The 12,353-nt window shown below is 39.0% G+C and overlaps 1 protein-coding gene across 17 annotated transcripts in view; it reads left to right on the plus strand.

Moving 5' to 3' along the window:
- The window catches only part of ARHGAP26 (Rho GTPase activating protein 26), a 418,559-nt gene that overhangs the window by 237,899 nt on the left and 168,307 nt on the right, over positions 1–12,353 (plus strand). For all 17 annotated transcript variants that reach the window (XR_003136017.3, XR_003136019.3, XM_035713919.2 and 14 more), the window contains 2 exons: positions 6,151–6,216; positions 10,591–10,665. Coding sequence is in view for 15 of the 17 variants with exons in the window: in XM_035713919.2 (XP_035569812.2) it covers positions 6,151–6,216; positions 10,591–10,665 (141 nt within the window). In the remaining 2 variants the exon portion in view is untranslated. The remainder of the gene's footprint in view (positions 1–6,150; positions 6,217–10,590; positions 10,666–12,353) is intronic.

Raw genomic sequence — 12,353 nt, forward strand, 5'->3', positions numbered from 1 at the left:
AGTTATTTTGGCCAGTGGGCTTCAAGGTGAAATCCACAGCATGTGCAAAGGCTGCACAGAAAGCGTGGTCTATTGGATGTTTAGAAAGCCACTGTGGTTGGATGCTTAGGTCTGATGTGAGACGAGGCAGGCTGGGCTAGACCATGCAGAGTTTTGTGGCTGTGAAGGATTTGGGTTATTACTCCCAGTATCATCGGGTGCTATTGAGAGATTTTAAACAAGAGAGTTAGGTGGTCATTGTAGCAGTCCTGGTAATAGATAATGAGGCCAGGGGCAGAATGGCGGTAGTAAAGATAGAACTAGACAAAATTGGGGGACCTGGTAATAATTTGGATATGAGGATAAGAAAGAGGAGGAGTGCTGACGGGTTTGTACCACCTATACACCTCATTTTCTTTAAAGGTGAAAAGAACCAGGGAAAACATCTCAGGTGAGGTAGCATTTGGTATGAAAAGCTGCCAAGCACGTCTCTCTACCTGGCCACCAGCCTCCTCCTTTTAGGCAAGAAAATCATCAGATTGAACCTTATCTAGCATGTTGTTGTTTCAAGTAAAAGTGTTTGTTCCTGGATCTAACTTGCCTCCCTGCTCTTGGATTTTGTACCCTAGGCATAATAGTGTAACCCACAGCAGTCTGCCAGCATCCTCCTCCCTCTTCTCCCCTAAGACCCTCCAAGTTGACTGGGGATCAACTGAACTTGCAGTGTTCTTATGTTCTCCATAGAACTTTGAGAAAATAGGCTTGTGTGCCCTTCTTCTAAAAAGAGACAGGGCTTTAGAAGTTGAAATGAAAATTAAGAGGAAAAGGACACCTGGGTGGCTCAGCGGTTGGGTGCCTGCCTTTGGCTCATGTCATGATCCTGGGATCCAGGATTGTGTGCCACATCGGGCTCCCCGCAGGGAGCCTGCTTCTCCCTCTGCCTGTGTCTCTGCCTCTCAGTCTGTGTCTCTCATGAACAAATAAATAAACCTTTAAAAATAAAAAGAAAATTAAGAGGATGATAGATTTCTAATTTGGCGGGTTAATCTGGGTATTTGATGTGAGCTCTGTGACAGTCATCATATGAAAGCTGTTTGGCCTGCCTGGTGCAGAATTCTGGGCAGAGTTGAAGTTGAGGCTGAGGGAGGAAGAGAAGCCAGTTCAGGCCTTAGCTGCAAGACAGTGGATGGCAAGCCTAGGAGCTATGGGTCCTGCAACAACTCATTGCAAGTCAAATTAAGGGAATAATGCAAACCTAGTAGATATTTAATGAGAGATTATTCCTGGAGATTATAAGGATACAGAAATTGCAAATAAATCCCTGACCTTTTCTGAGCCTTGGCTCAGTAAAAGAGCTGAATCACCTGCTTCAGGGGATTAAGGGCAGCCGCTTCCATCTGGCCGGCTGCTCAGACTTTTTCTGTCATTAGCAAACTCTGTTCAGTGGTGATCATGTTCTAAACCTTTTAGTGGGAACTTGCTTTGCAACAGAGGCGATCTCAATTAACTTAGATTATGTACCTGCTGGGCAGAGATCAGAACTAATGATCTCTAGTTATGTATGCACTGTAATCGCTATTATGTTGGTAGTCCTCTGTACATGTTAAATAATAAAGCAGTTGTTAATCATTAGTAACCTAATCATGATGTCAGTGAAGAATTCAAGTTGATGAGAATAGAAGTCAAATCTGTGTACATGTGCATGCGCAAATAGGTGATATAGCCTTAGAGATATAGGGAGATACAGGGATGTCCCAGGGCAGCAGGTAATGTTATAATTGTACCAATTCCAGTTTGGAGACTTAAAGCAATGATTATTAAACTATATATCATAAGTTCCTTGTTGGAAACTGTTGTTTGATATGAATTCAATTTCTTAGCACAGTGTTATCTGCCTATAAAACTGTAATAATTATCATCAGAATGCAACTTGAATAATTAGAGGATGATAGAGAGTTACCTTGAACTCTCTTTGACTTGGCAATATGTAAATGTGTTATACTCTTGAACTCGGACAACTAATATATACTAATACTGTGTTACATGTGTGATGTGCAAGGGCTTTGTGTGTAACATCTGTGTAAGATTCATTTCAAGAAAAGCAGTTAGCAGGTTTAAAACAAATGAGAGAACTTAATAATGCAAAAACCAAAGGAGAAATGCTGAGAGATTTGGGGAGGGGGCAGTTTGCATTGCTAATTTCTAAAAAAAAAAGTAATAGTAATTAATTCACGTAGGTTAGTGGAATTCAATTTTTTCTAGATATACTTGGAAGATTCCATTGCATTCTTTTCCATTAGCTATTACTTACTTGGAAAGGATCTAGCTTCTTACAAGTAAATATAAAAGGTTTCAAGGACTCATTTGGCCCTGCAGGTTTATCTCTAGCTCTGCCCTTAGTTTCTTCTGCTAGTTATGCTGAGGCTTTATTAGCAGATCTCTTTTGGCCACAGGGGGTGTCATTGTCAGCTGCTAGGTTATTTCAAATTTTCCAAAACTTTTACCACTGTTTATGGGGGATAAAGGAAGCAAAAACACTTTTTGTCTAGGATAGATGTTGATCAATGCCTATAACAAGATCATGTCTCAAATGTACTCTTATGTGCATCCAAGCTTTGCAGTCAGTTTTGGCAGTGCCCTAGAAGATGGTGCAAAATGGTGGTTTGTTCTCACTTGAACTTTTTTGACTATCATCCCCGTGCATAAATCCCATTGATCGCCTCTCAAAAGAAGAACTAAAAAACTTCAACTGACTATTGAATCACAGTTACAAATGTTTTGGAAACCTCCTTAAGTTAAAAAAAAAAAAAAAAAAAAAAAGAAAGTTTCCCTTCTGACAAATAGTTTCCAGTAGGCTCTATCCTGAATACTGTATAAAGGAATGAATATCCTCCCCTGTGCATGAAAAGATGCCCAACATCATTAGTCACTAGGGAAATGCAGATCAAAACCACAATGAGATACCACTTCACACCCACTAAAAAAACTATAACAAAAAAGACAATAACAAACATCAGCAAGGATGTGGAGAAGTTGGAACTCTCATCCATTGCTGATGGGAATGCAAAATGTTACAGTGCTTTAGAAAGTAGTTTGGCAGTTCTTCAAAAAATTCATCATAGAGTTACCATGTAATCCAGCCATGTCACTTCTAGGTATGTACTAAAGAGAACTGAAAATAAATGTCCACACAAAAACTTGTACGCAGGTGTCCCTAGCAGCATTTCATGACCAGAAAGTAGAAACAACAGTTGGGACTGGGTGCCTGAGTGGCTCAGTGGTTGAGCATCTGCCTTTGGCTCAGGTTGTGATCCCAGGGTCCTGAGATTGAGTCCTGCAGGCATCAGATTCCTCAAGGTGGGGGGGAGGGGGCTGCTTCTTTCTCCGCCTATATGTCTTTGTGTCTCTCATGAATAAATAAAAATCTTAAAAAAAAAACAACAATCAATGGGTGGATATATGACATGTGGTATATCTAGACAATGGAATATTATTTAGTCGTAAAAGGGAATGATGTATTGATGCTGCAACATACATGACTCTAGAAAACATACTAAGTGAAAGAAGCTAGACACAAAAACCATGTGTTATAGGATTCCATTTATATAACTTGTCTAACATGGGCAAATCTATAGAGACAGAATACAGAAGACTGGTTTTTAGGAACTGATGATCGGCAGGAAATAGGGTATGACTGCTAACCTATATTAAGTTTTATGTAGAGGAGAATGAAGATGTTATAGAATCAGATACTGGTGACTGATAACATAAGTATACTAGAAACTAATTAATTTCGAGCTTTAAGTGGGTGGATATTATGGTATGTCAATTATATCTCAATAAAACTATTACTTTAAATAATCTTCCCTAGATATTAACAGGTGTTTGGCCTGTGTATTATGTTTTGTTATTAAATTTGGGAAAAGTCTGTGACATGAGTTGATTGAATTTCACTTGGGAGACGATTTCAATCTGACTTGCAGTTTTGAGTCAGAAAGCTCTGTTCTACAAGATTTGCAGAGTAAATACTTGGTTTATACTAGAAAAACCATGAGAGTGAGTATAAGTAGACTTCTTACAGCTTTAAGGGAATAAGAGCAGTGGTGGAATAAGACCACCACAACCCAGGCTGCAGGCGGCACCAAACCGCTGCGCCACCAAGGCTACCCACCAGCGTTCCTTTTTAGTTTGAAGAATTTTCTTAAGGATTTTTATCTTCATTGGATGTAAGTTTACTCATATAGAGAGTTCAACATAGTTAGGGCAAGGTGTACCCCTATGTTGTTATTATTATTAATAGTAGCCAAATTTTGGAAGCAGCTGGAGTATCTGTTGATAGAGGAATGAATAAAGATGTGGCGTGTACACACACACACACACACACACACAGGAATATTATTCTGCCATAAAAGGGAATGAAATTGGGGCAGCCCCGGTGGCCCAGTGGTTTAGCGCTTGCCTTTGGCCCGGGGCGTGATCCTGGAGACCCGGGATCGAGTCCCACATCGGGTTCCCTGCATGGAGCATGCTTCTCCCTCTGCCTGTGTCTCTGCCTCTCTCTCTCTCTCTGTGTCATGAATAAATAATAAAATCTTAAAAAAAAAAAAAAAGGAATGAAATCTTGACATTTGCCACAACATGGATGGAACTAGAGAGTATAGTGCTAAGCCACATTAGTCAGAGAAAGACAAATACCATATGGTTTCACTCATGTGGAATTTAAGAAACAAAGCATAAGAACAAAGTGGGGGGAAAAGGAAAGACAAACCAAAAAACAGACTCTTAACTATAGAGGACAAACTGATGGTGACCAGATGGGAAGTGGGTGGGGGATGGGTGAAATAGATGATGAGGATTAAGGAGGGCACTTGTTGTGATGAGCACTGGCTGATGTGTGGAAGTGTTGAATCACTACATTGTACACTTGAAACTAATATCACACTATAATGTTAACTGGAATTAGAATTAAAAACTTAAAAAAATTTGAGAAAGGTTCTGTTTGGATTAGGTCAAAGGATGAGTTCAAGGTCTGTGGTGTCCTCATATTTTCTAAGTTTATTTCTTGCCGTGGGATGATGACAAATTATTTAAAAATATTTCCCTTCCTACTTTCTCCCACTGTCTTCTCCACTGTGACCCATGAGTTTGTAGAATGTCTTGTCTGGATATCCCAAGGTGCTCAAAAGGTGAACCCCTTTTTAAAGATTACCATCCACATCTTCTCACTGGGTAATCAAAGCCTGGAGATGAATTTTGGTGGATTCCAAGCCTATCAGGCTGGAAATTGATTCTGTGCTGTGGAAAAGGTTGCTACGTTTGATTGTTAATTATCTGAATGACATTAGTGGGGTTTGTGGCTGGTGGAGAACTCACTATTTGCTGACTTATTATACACAGGATGGCTCTACTGCTTTATTCTTATGCATCTGGTAACTTCTTTGTTCTAGACTGCTTTAATTTTCTTCCAGGCCACTTTTCCTTTTACCATTTTTCCTTCTTTTCTAATCACCTGAGCAGGATTTGACTTCTATCTTTAATTCAGGGTCCTGTTTAAGGCAGTTAAGTCTTAACAGGCTCTGGAGTGAGTTTCCCACCTATTAGCTTTGCAGCTTTGGTCAAGACATTTAGCTATGCCAAATCTCAGTTGTTTCATGTATAATATGGAGCTAATGATAATATCAGCCTAGAGGACTTGTTAGGATTAACTGAGATAATCTATGTAAAGCACTTATCCAACATTTATTGAGCCATTTAATTTATGCTTTTTGAAGGAGACAAAGAAGCAGTTAGTCCTGTTCCTGACAATCACAGGACAAGCGACTTAAAGGATGCCTACTTATTCCTTTGGTAAAGCATGCATCACTCTATGCTGCAGTGTCTTCAGCTATAAATAGAGGATAACCTTGCAGAGTGACCATGAGAATTAAATGAGATAATATAAACATAGCACTTAGAACAGTACCTGGCATGTGGTAAGCTCTCAGTGAATGCCAGCTGATTGATTTTCTTTTTTCTTTTCTTTTTTCTTTTTCTTTTTCTTCTTCTTTTTTTTTTTTTATTGTTCTTATCTGTGGCCCAACCGTGGGACTGATTGATCTTGGGTCTATCAGGCCTTATCCAACATTGGTATGCATGGCCAGCAACTTGACTGCCTTTCTCTTCCTCTTTCAGCTGCACAGTTGGACAGCATTGGCTTCAGCATAATCAAGAAATGCATCCATGCTGTGGAAACCAGAGGTAAAGTCATTCAACAGCTGGCATTATTCTCAGAGAATGTCACATATCTGGTGAGGTGTCTGACCTGCTACCTGTTTCCCGATTTTAAGTGACTCCTTAACTCCCCAAGTGCCGTTGTTGGTGTGTTTTTATGAGTTGTGTTGCTTTGAAGCAAAAACTCGTAATTGATTTGGTATCGTCAACCTCTTTGGCTGAGTAGTAGAATGCTTTAAAGGCATACATATCAAATACGTAAGATAATAGAGTCTAGTTACTGAAATTCAGTTAAACTATTGAAAGATATAATTGTGATGTAAAAGTACATGTGTTTCTTTGTTATCACTTTAAATAACAAGTAATAGAAGTGGGTCTGATAACTGACATCTGGAAATGCAGTTGACTCTTGAATAATGCGGGAGTTACAGATGCCAATCCCCCTTTCCCCTGTGCAGTTGAAAATCTGCATATAATTTTTTACTCCCCCCAGACAACTACTAACAGCTTTCTCTTGATCAGAAGCCTTACCCATAACATAAACAATTAACATATATTTTGTATGTTTATGTGTTATATACCATAATACTACAATAAAGTAAGCTAGAGAAAAGAAAATGTTAAGAAAAATCATAAAGCTTTTATAGTTCTATGTTTATCAAAAAAAAATCCATGTGTATGTAGACTTGTGTATTTCAAACCTGTGTTGATCAAGGGTCAGCTGTAGTGATATTTCAAGATGTCTGTAAAAGTTGCATTGTGTTAGGAAAATATCTGACTTCTGAGCAAGTCATAGACATTGCTAACACCGTAATTTATTGCTTATATCATAATGGAAGGAGATGTTTAATTTCAGTGAAATTAAAGGTGTAATTGTTTTTCTGCCAAAGTTCATTGACACTCTGAATTCTCTAGTGAATTCCTGGGGTGTGTGGATACCAGGTTCAGAACCATACTATGAAAAGCCGGTCCCTGGTGACTATCCATGTGGGCAGAAGGGATCAGGCCCCTATTTTCTTGTAGCAGTGCTGTAACCAGGCCCTGCCTATTGCTCATTAACCTTTCCTGAGTCTGTCTGTAGGAGAAGGACTTTGAGAATCAGGGAAGCAGATTCATCACGATGGTCTCCATCCCTTCTTCAGATGTTGCCACAAAGGAGATTTCTCAGTTCCAGCATTTGGGAGCTTTGAGTGCTCTGCTTTTTTTGTACCCCTCAGTAAAGCTGATAATTATCTTTGCTGTGGATTTGGTTAGAACCATTGTCAAAGATGTGAATCTTACTGTTCCATAGCCTTAATCCACTAGTCTTTTTTACTTGATTGAAAGAAGTTTTACCTTTTAAAGCAGGCTCTATAATTCTTGATAGTTAAGAAATATAAATATCTTTATAAAGTCTATGAAGCAGGATACCTGGGTGGCTCAGTGGTTGAGTATCTGCCTTCAGCTCAGGTCGTGGTCCCAGGGTCCTGGGATCGAGTCCAGCATCAGGCTCCCCACAGGGACCCTGCTTCTCCTTCCGCCTGTGTGTCATGAATAAATAAATAAAATCTAAAAAAACAAAATAAAGTCTATGAAGCATGGAGTAGAGAGGGACAAAAAAAAATCTTTAACTGTGTGAGTCTCTCTTCCTAGTCAGTCAGAAAGTGTGTTTTAAGTAGTTATTTTAATGTGTGCTAAGATTTTTTAAATTTTTGCTTATTTCTGCTACAATAAAGAGTTAAGGCAGCTTGCAAAGACAAGTAAAATACAGCCAGAGAATATATAGTAGAAAGAGGTGAGATTTCTGGGAATTGATCTGGAGGAAAATAAGGACACAGGCAGGTTGAGCCACAAAGCTGTTTACACAGTGGTGTTAAGGTGAAAAACAGAAACTAGCCAAATGTTTCAAAAATTGGTTGAATCACCAGTGGTACTTCCATGCCGTAAAAAAAAAACTGAATCGCTAAAACTGTAGTGGAAATACATTTATTGACATGTGAGGTCAATTCTAGGGGTGGCAGAGGAAGGGGAGATCCATATATGCACAGGTGTCATTGTGTTGTCAGTGGGGCTCGCTGTTCTTCTTACTGTCTTCCTTTGATTTATCTATTTGCCTTAACTGAAATTTCTGAATTTTTAAACCGTTACTAAGGCAGTTTTTCGACAGGTGTTTTAATTTTCTGTTCATTCTGGAAGAAAAGAATGATGAATAAGAGGTACAGAGTTAACAAAGGTAGAGGCATAAAGTGCAGCCAAAAGTAAGTTCAAAATAAAAATCCCTCCCCTCCACTGTGAAATTCATCCACTTGCCTGAAGTGGGTCACCTGTTAGTCTCAGTTCTCAGCAGCTAAACTATAGGGAAATGTAATAATTTAAAACCCTTCACAGAGTGAATGGAGACTGGTAGCTCAGGAGGAGAGCTTTTTATGATATAAAACCAGAAAATATACACAGTAAGTAGTAGAAGAAGAATAAGGTCACCATCATTTTGGTGTCCTTCCTAGCCTCTGCCTCTTTGTCCCCTCCTCCTCTAAAATGAAGATGAAAATGGCATGTTTTAATTTGTGAGGGAGTTTTCATTTGACACAAAAAGGAAAAGAGGAGAGTTAAATGCCATTTTAGCATAAATACTTGAAGTATGTGGTTATTTTCTTACTGGAATGCATGTATGTATAGACATTATTTGTGGTGATCAGAGGTGAACAGACCTCCCATATTTTTGGGGGTTCGTTAATGATCATCCAATGGGAGACAGGGTTATAACCAGTTCCAGGAAAGGTCAAGGACAGAAGTAGGGACACTTTAGGAAGGACAGGCTCTTAAAGCCACCGTCATAATGAATGACGGTTCTGCCATTAAGTAGTGTGGGGCCCATCCCTTAAGTTTAGACCACAGTCTTCTAGTCCCTGAATCATGCAGGCTGATGTACATGCTTTTACAGGTCCTTTTTTGCTATAAAATCCTATCATTCTAGACCACTTCTTTTTTATTTCTTAATTCTACATAGGGTTTTTTGGAGACCTTATAGAGTCAGCTTTTTCTCAAATTTCTTCCAAGAAATTTTGTTTTGGTCCCAAAGTAGTGGCTCTGAAGGAGTATAACTGTTTTATTCATTATGTCATGTATCGTATACTGATCTAGGCATCAGGGATATAATGGTAAAGAAGACAGAGTCACTGTACATAGAGGTTATGTTGTAGTTGTCGGGAAAATGACAAACAAGAAACCAGAAAGAAAGATATTTTCATATATTATTACTTGCTATAAAGAGAGTAGGAGATCAGCAGTAGTGTTGGTCATGAGATGCCTTAGGTTGAAAAGATTGCATTTCATTTGAGACCTGAATGATAAAATATCTGGGAGAAACATGTTCCAGGTGGAGGAAACAGCTGTGAAGAGGCTGTAATTTGGGTGCACAAGTTTGATGTGTTGGAGAAACAGGAAGGCCAGCATGGCTGGACAGAGTAAAAGTGGTTGATGATGCAGATCTGGGTGGGCCTATGCTTAATCCTGCAGGGCCTTCTGGGCCATAATAAATTTTGATTATGGTCTAAATGCAATGGGGAGCCATCGAAGGTTTTGAGAAAAGGGAGGATTTGAACTATTACATACTTAAGTTCATTTTGGCTACTGATTGGAAATGTACATCAGGGGAATAAGATGGGAAGCAGGAGACCAGTTAGTTGGGAGAGGTCAGGTATGATGGGCTAAACAGAAAAATCATTTCCAATCACTTGGTCTAAATGATCCCTTTTTGTAAATGGTATACCCATGATCTAATCCTTGCACTTAAATAAACAAAACACTGAGATGGGTTTGTTTTTGGTTCTTTGGAGGTAAACCCCTTCTAATTCAACTGCATGTTTACTTGAGTTGAGTGAAGGTGATTCTCCTTTTTCTTCATAAAGAATATTTACATGAATAAAATAGATTTCCTAATTTCTCAGGCTTGGTGAACATTGTCTAAAATTAAAAATGCTCTCACACCTCTATATTTTTATTCTGTAATTGAAAATAGATTATAAGGCATTTATCCTTTGCTACAGTGTGAAATTTCAACCACGTCAGTTTTGTCTTTTTAAATTAAAAAAATTGGTTAAATGTAACATATTTAAAAATATATATTTAGCATCTTTCAAAACTCTTCAGATACGCATTTGGCAAGAGAAGAGGAAGGTTTCTTTCCTCTCTGTTGACTGAACTGAGCTAACACAAGGGCTGAAGTGTGCATCACACCCGTGAAATCCTAGACAGCTGCACCAAATCCCACTCCTTTGCTAAGAGCAGAGCTGAGTGACAGGGGACTTTAATTAGAGTGGGTTTTAGAAGGACTGAGAAAATGAAAAAAGTGCATCTGGTTGGGTTGGCTTGAGTTGTGTTCTGACATGCCTCTAATTAAATCATCATTGTTTCTCTTCTCAGGGATCAATGAGCAAGGGCTCTACCGAATCGTGGGGGTCAATTCCAGAGTGCAGAAGCTACTCAGTGTCCTGATGGGTGAGTGCAGCAGTGGTTGTGCCAGGCAGGTCCCAATGGGGTCAAGGGGGTACCTTCGAAAAATTGCTAGTTCTGTAAGTATGAACAGCCTCTTGGGAAGGAATTGGGTGTCCAAGAGGGAACACCCAGAAATCAGCTGCCCCACTCACCAATTATAAGAGATACTTACAGGGACTGGACAAAACAAAAAAATGGCAGGGCCAAGGCACCACACCCTCTGTTTGTAAACTCAGCCACTGCCAGTCCAAATGGCGCTCAGTCACTCATGTGACCACCACACCCTACTCTGTCTTTAATAGCTTATGACTCCACTGTCCTCTTTGGAGACAGACATTTAATGGGGCACACCCGATGCCCGAGGAAGGGCATCCTTTTATCTTGCAGAGCACCTCAGATATCATGTTTCCTGTTACCAAAAAGGTATCATGTGACTGCCAGATAACATGTATATAAACAGATGATTCTTGTGATCCTCATTGCATCTAGATTTCTACCTATACTCTCATTTAAGGAGCAGAACTTCCCTTACAGCTAGCTGACATAAATATAAAACCACTATGTCCAAATGTGTAGTGTTTGAATCAAAACCCCATGAGTCAATGAGCCAATTTGCTTAGGCTGCAGATTTCCTATATTTTTAGATGTGAATGCAGCCAGCTTCAGTGAGTCACATGGATTTAAATGGCAAACAGATCAGATTTCACATATCAGTGGCTGTTACTCATCCACATGGAAGCCCAGCCATGCACTTGTAGAGACTATTACTTAGGGTCCCTGCTCATTGTCTGGGCAAGGATACTTCTCTTGTTAATATTTGTCTTTTTTTTTTTAAACCAACCAGTTTCTAAAGACAGTTTTTGTATGTAAATAAATACCCTTTCATGTTGTCCAGAATGACTCTTCTCTGTTTTTCTAGAGAGCTCCTTGCTTCTTGTTAGCAAAACCCTATTCTTTTACTTACAGTGAGATGTTTTGTTTGCAAGTAGGATTATTTGTGAGGTACTCTTGCACTGAGAATCTGATTCTTGGCCCAGATTTGCAGCATGGTTAGTTTTTTTATTTATTTTGAGATAATTTTACACTTATATGCAGTTGTAAAAAGTTATACAGAAAGATATATGTATCTTTACCCACTGTCTTCCAGTAATAACATCTTGCTACAATATAGCAAGGATCACAACCAGGATATTAATACAGTCAAGATGCAGGACAGTGCCATCACCACAAGCATCCCTTGTGATGCCCTTTTATGGCTACATCCATCTGCCTCACATTTCACCTCATCTCCTTCCCTTGGCCCTGGGGCAACTCCTGATCTATTGTGCATTTCTCTAATTTTGTCATTTCAAGATTATCTCAGTAGAATTCTATAATATGTAATCTTTTGAGATTGGCTTTTTTTTTTTTTTTTTCATTTAACATAATTCCCTTGAGATATTTTCAAGTTGTTACAGATGTACCACAGTTTGTTTAACCATTCACCTATTGCTGGAATCCATCTGGGTTATTTCCAGTGTGGCAAGTTAGAAATAAAGCTGCTGTAAATAGTTGTGTACAGGTTTTAAATATGAACATAAATTAGTTTCTCTGAGATAACTGCCCATAGGTTCAGTTACTGGATTGTACAGTGATAGAATGAATTTTTGAGAAATTGTAATGTGAAGAAGATTCTAACAGGTATTAACCCT

This window comes from Canis lupus, chromosome 2 (genome assembly GCF_003254725.2).
Source record: "Canis lupus dingo isolate Sandy chromosome 2, ASM325472v2, whole genome shotgun sequence".
Taxonomy (NCBI): Eukaryota; Metazoa; Chordata; class Mammalia; order Carnivora; family Canidae; genus Canis; species Canis lupus.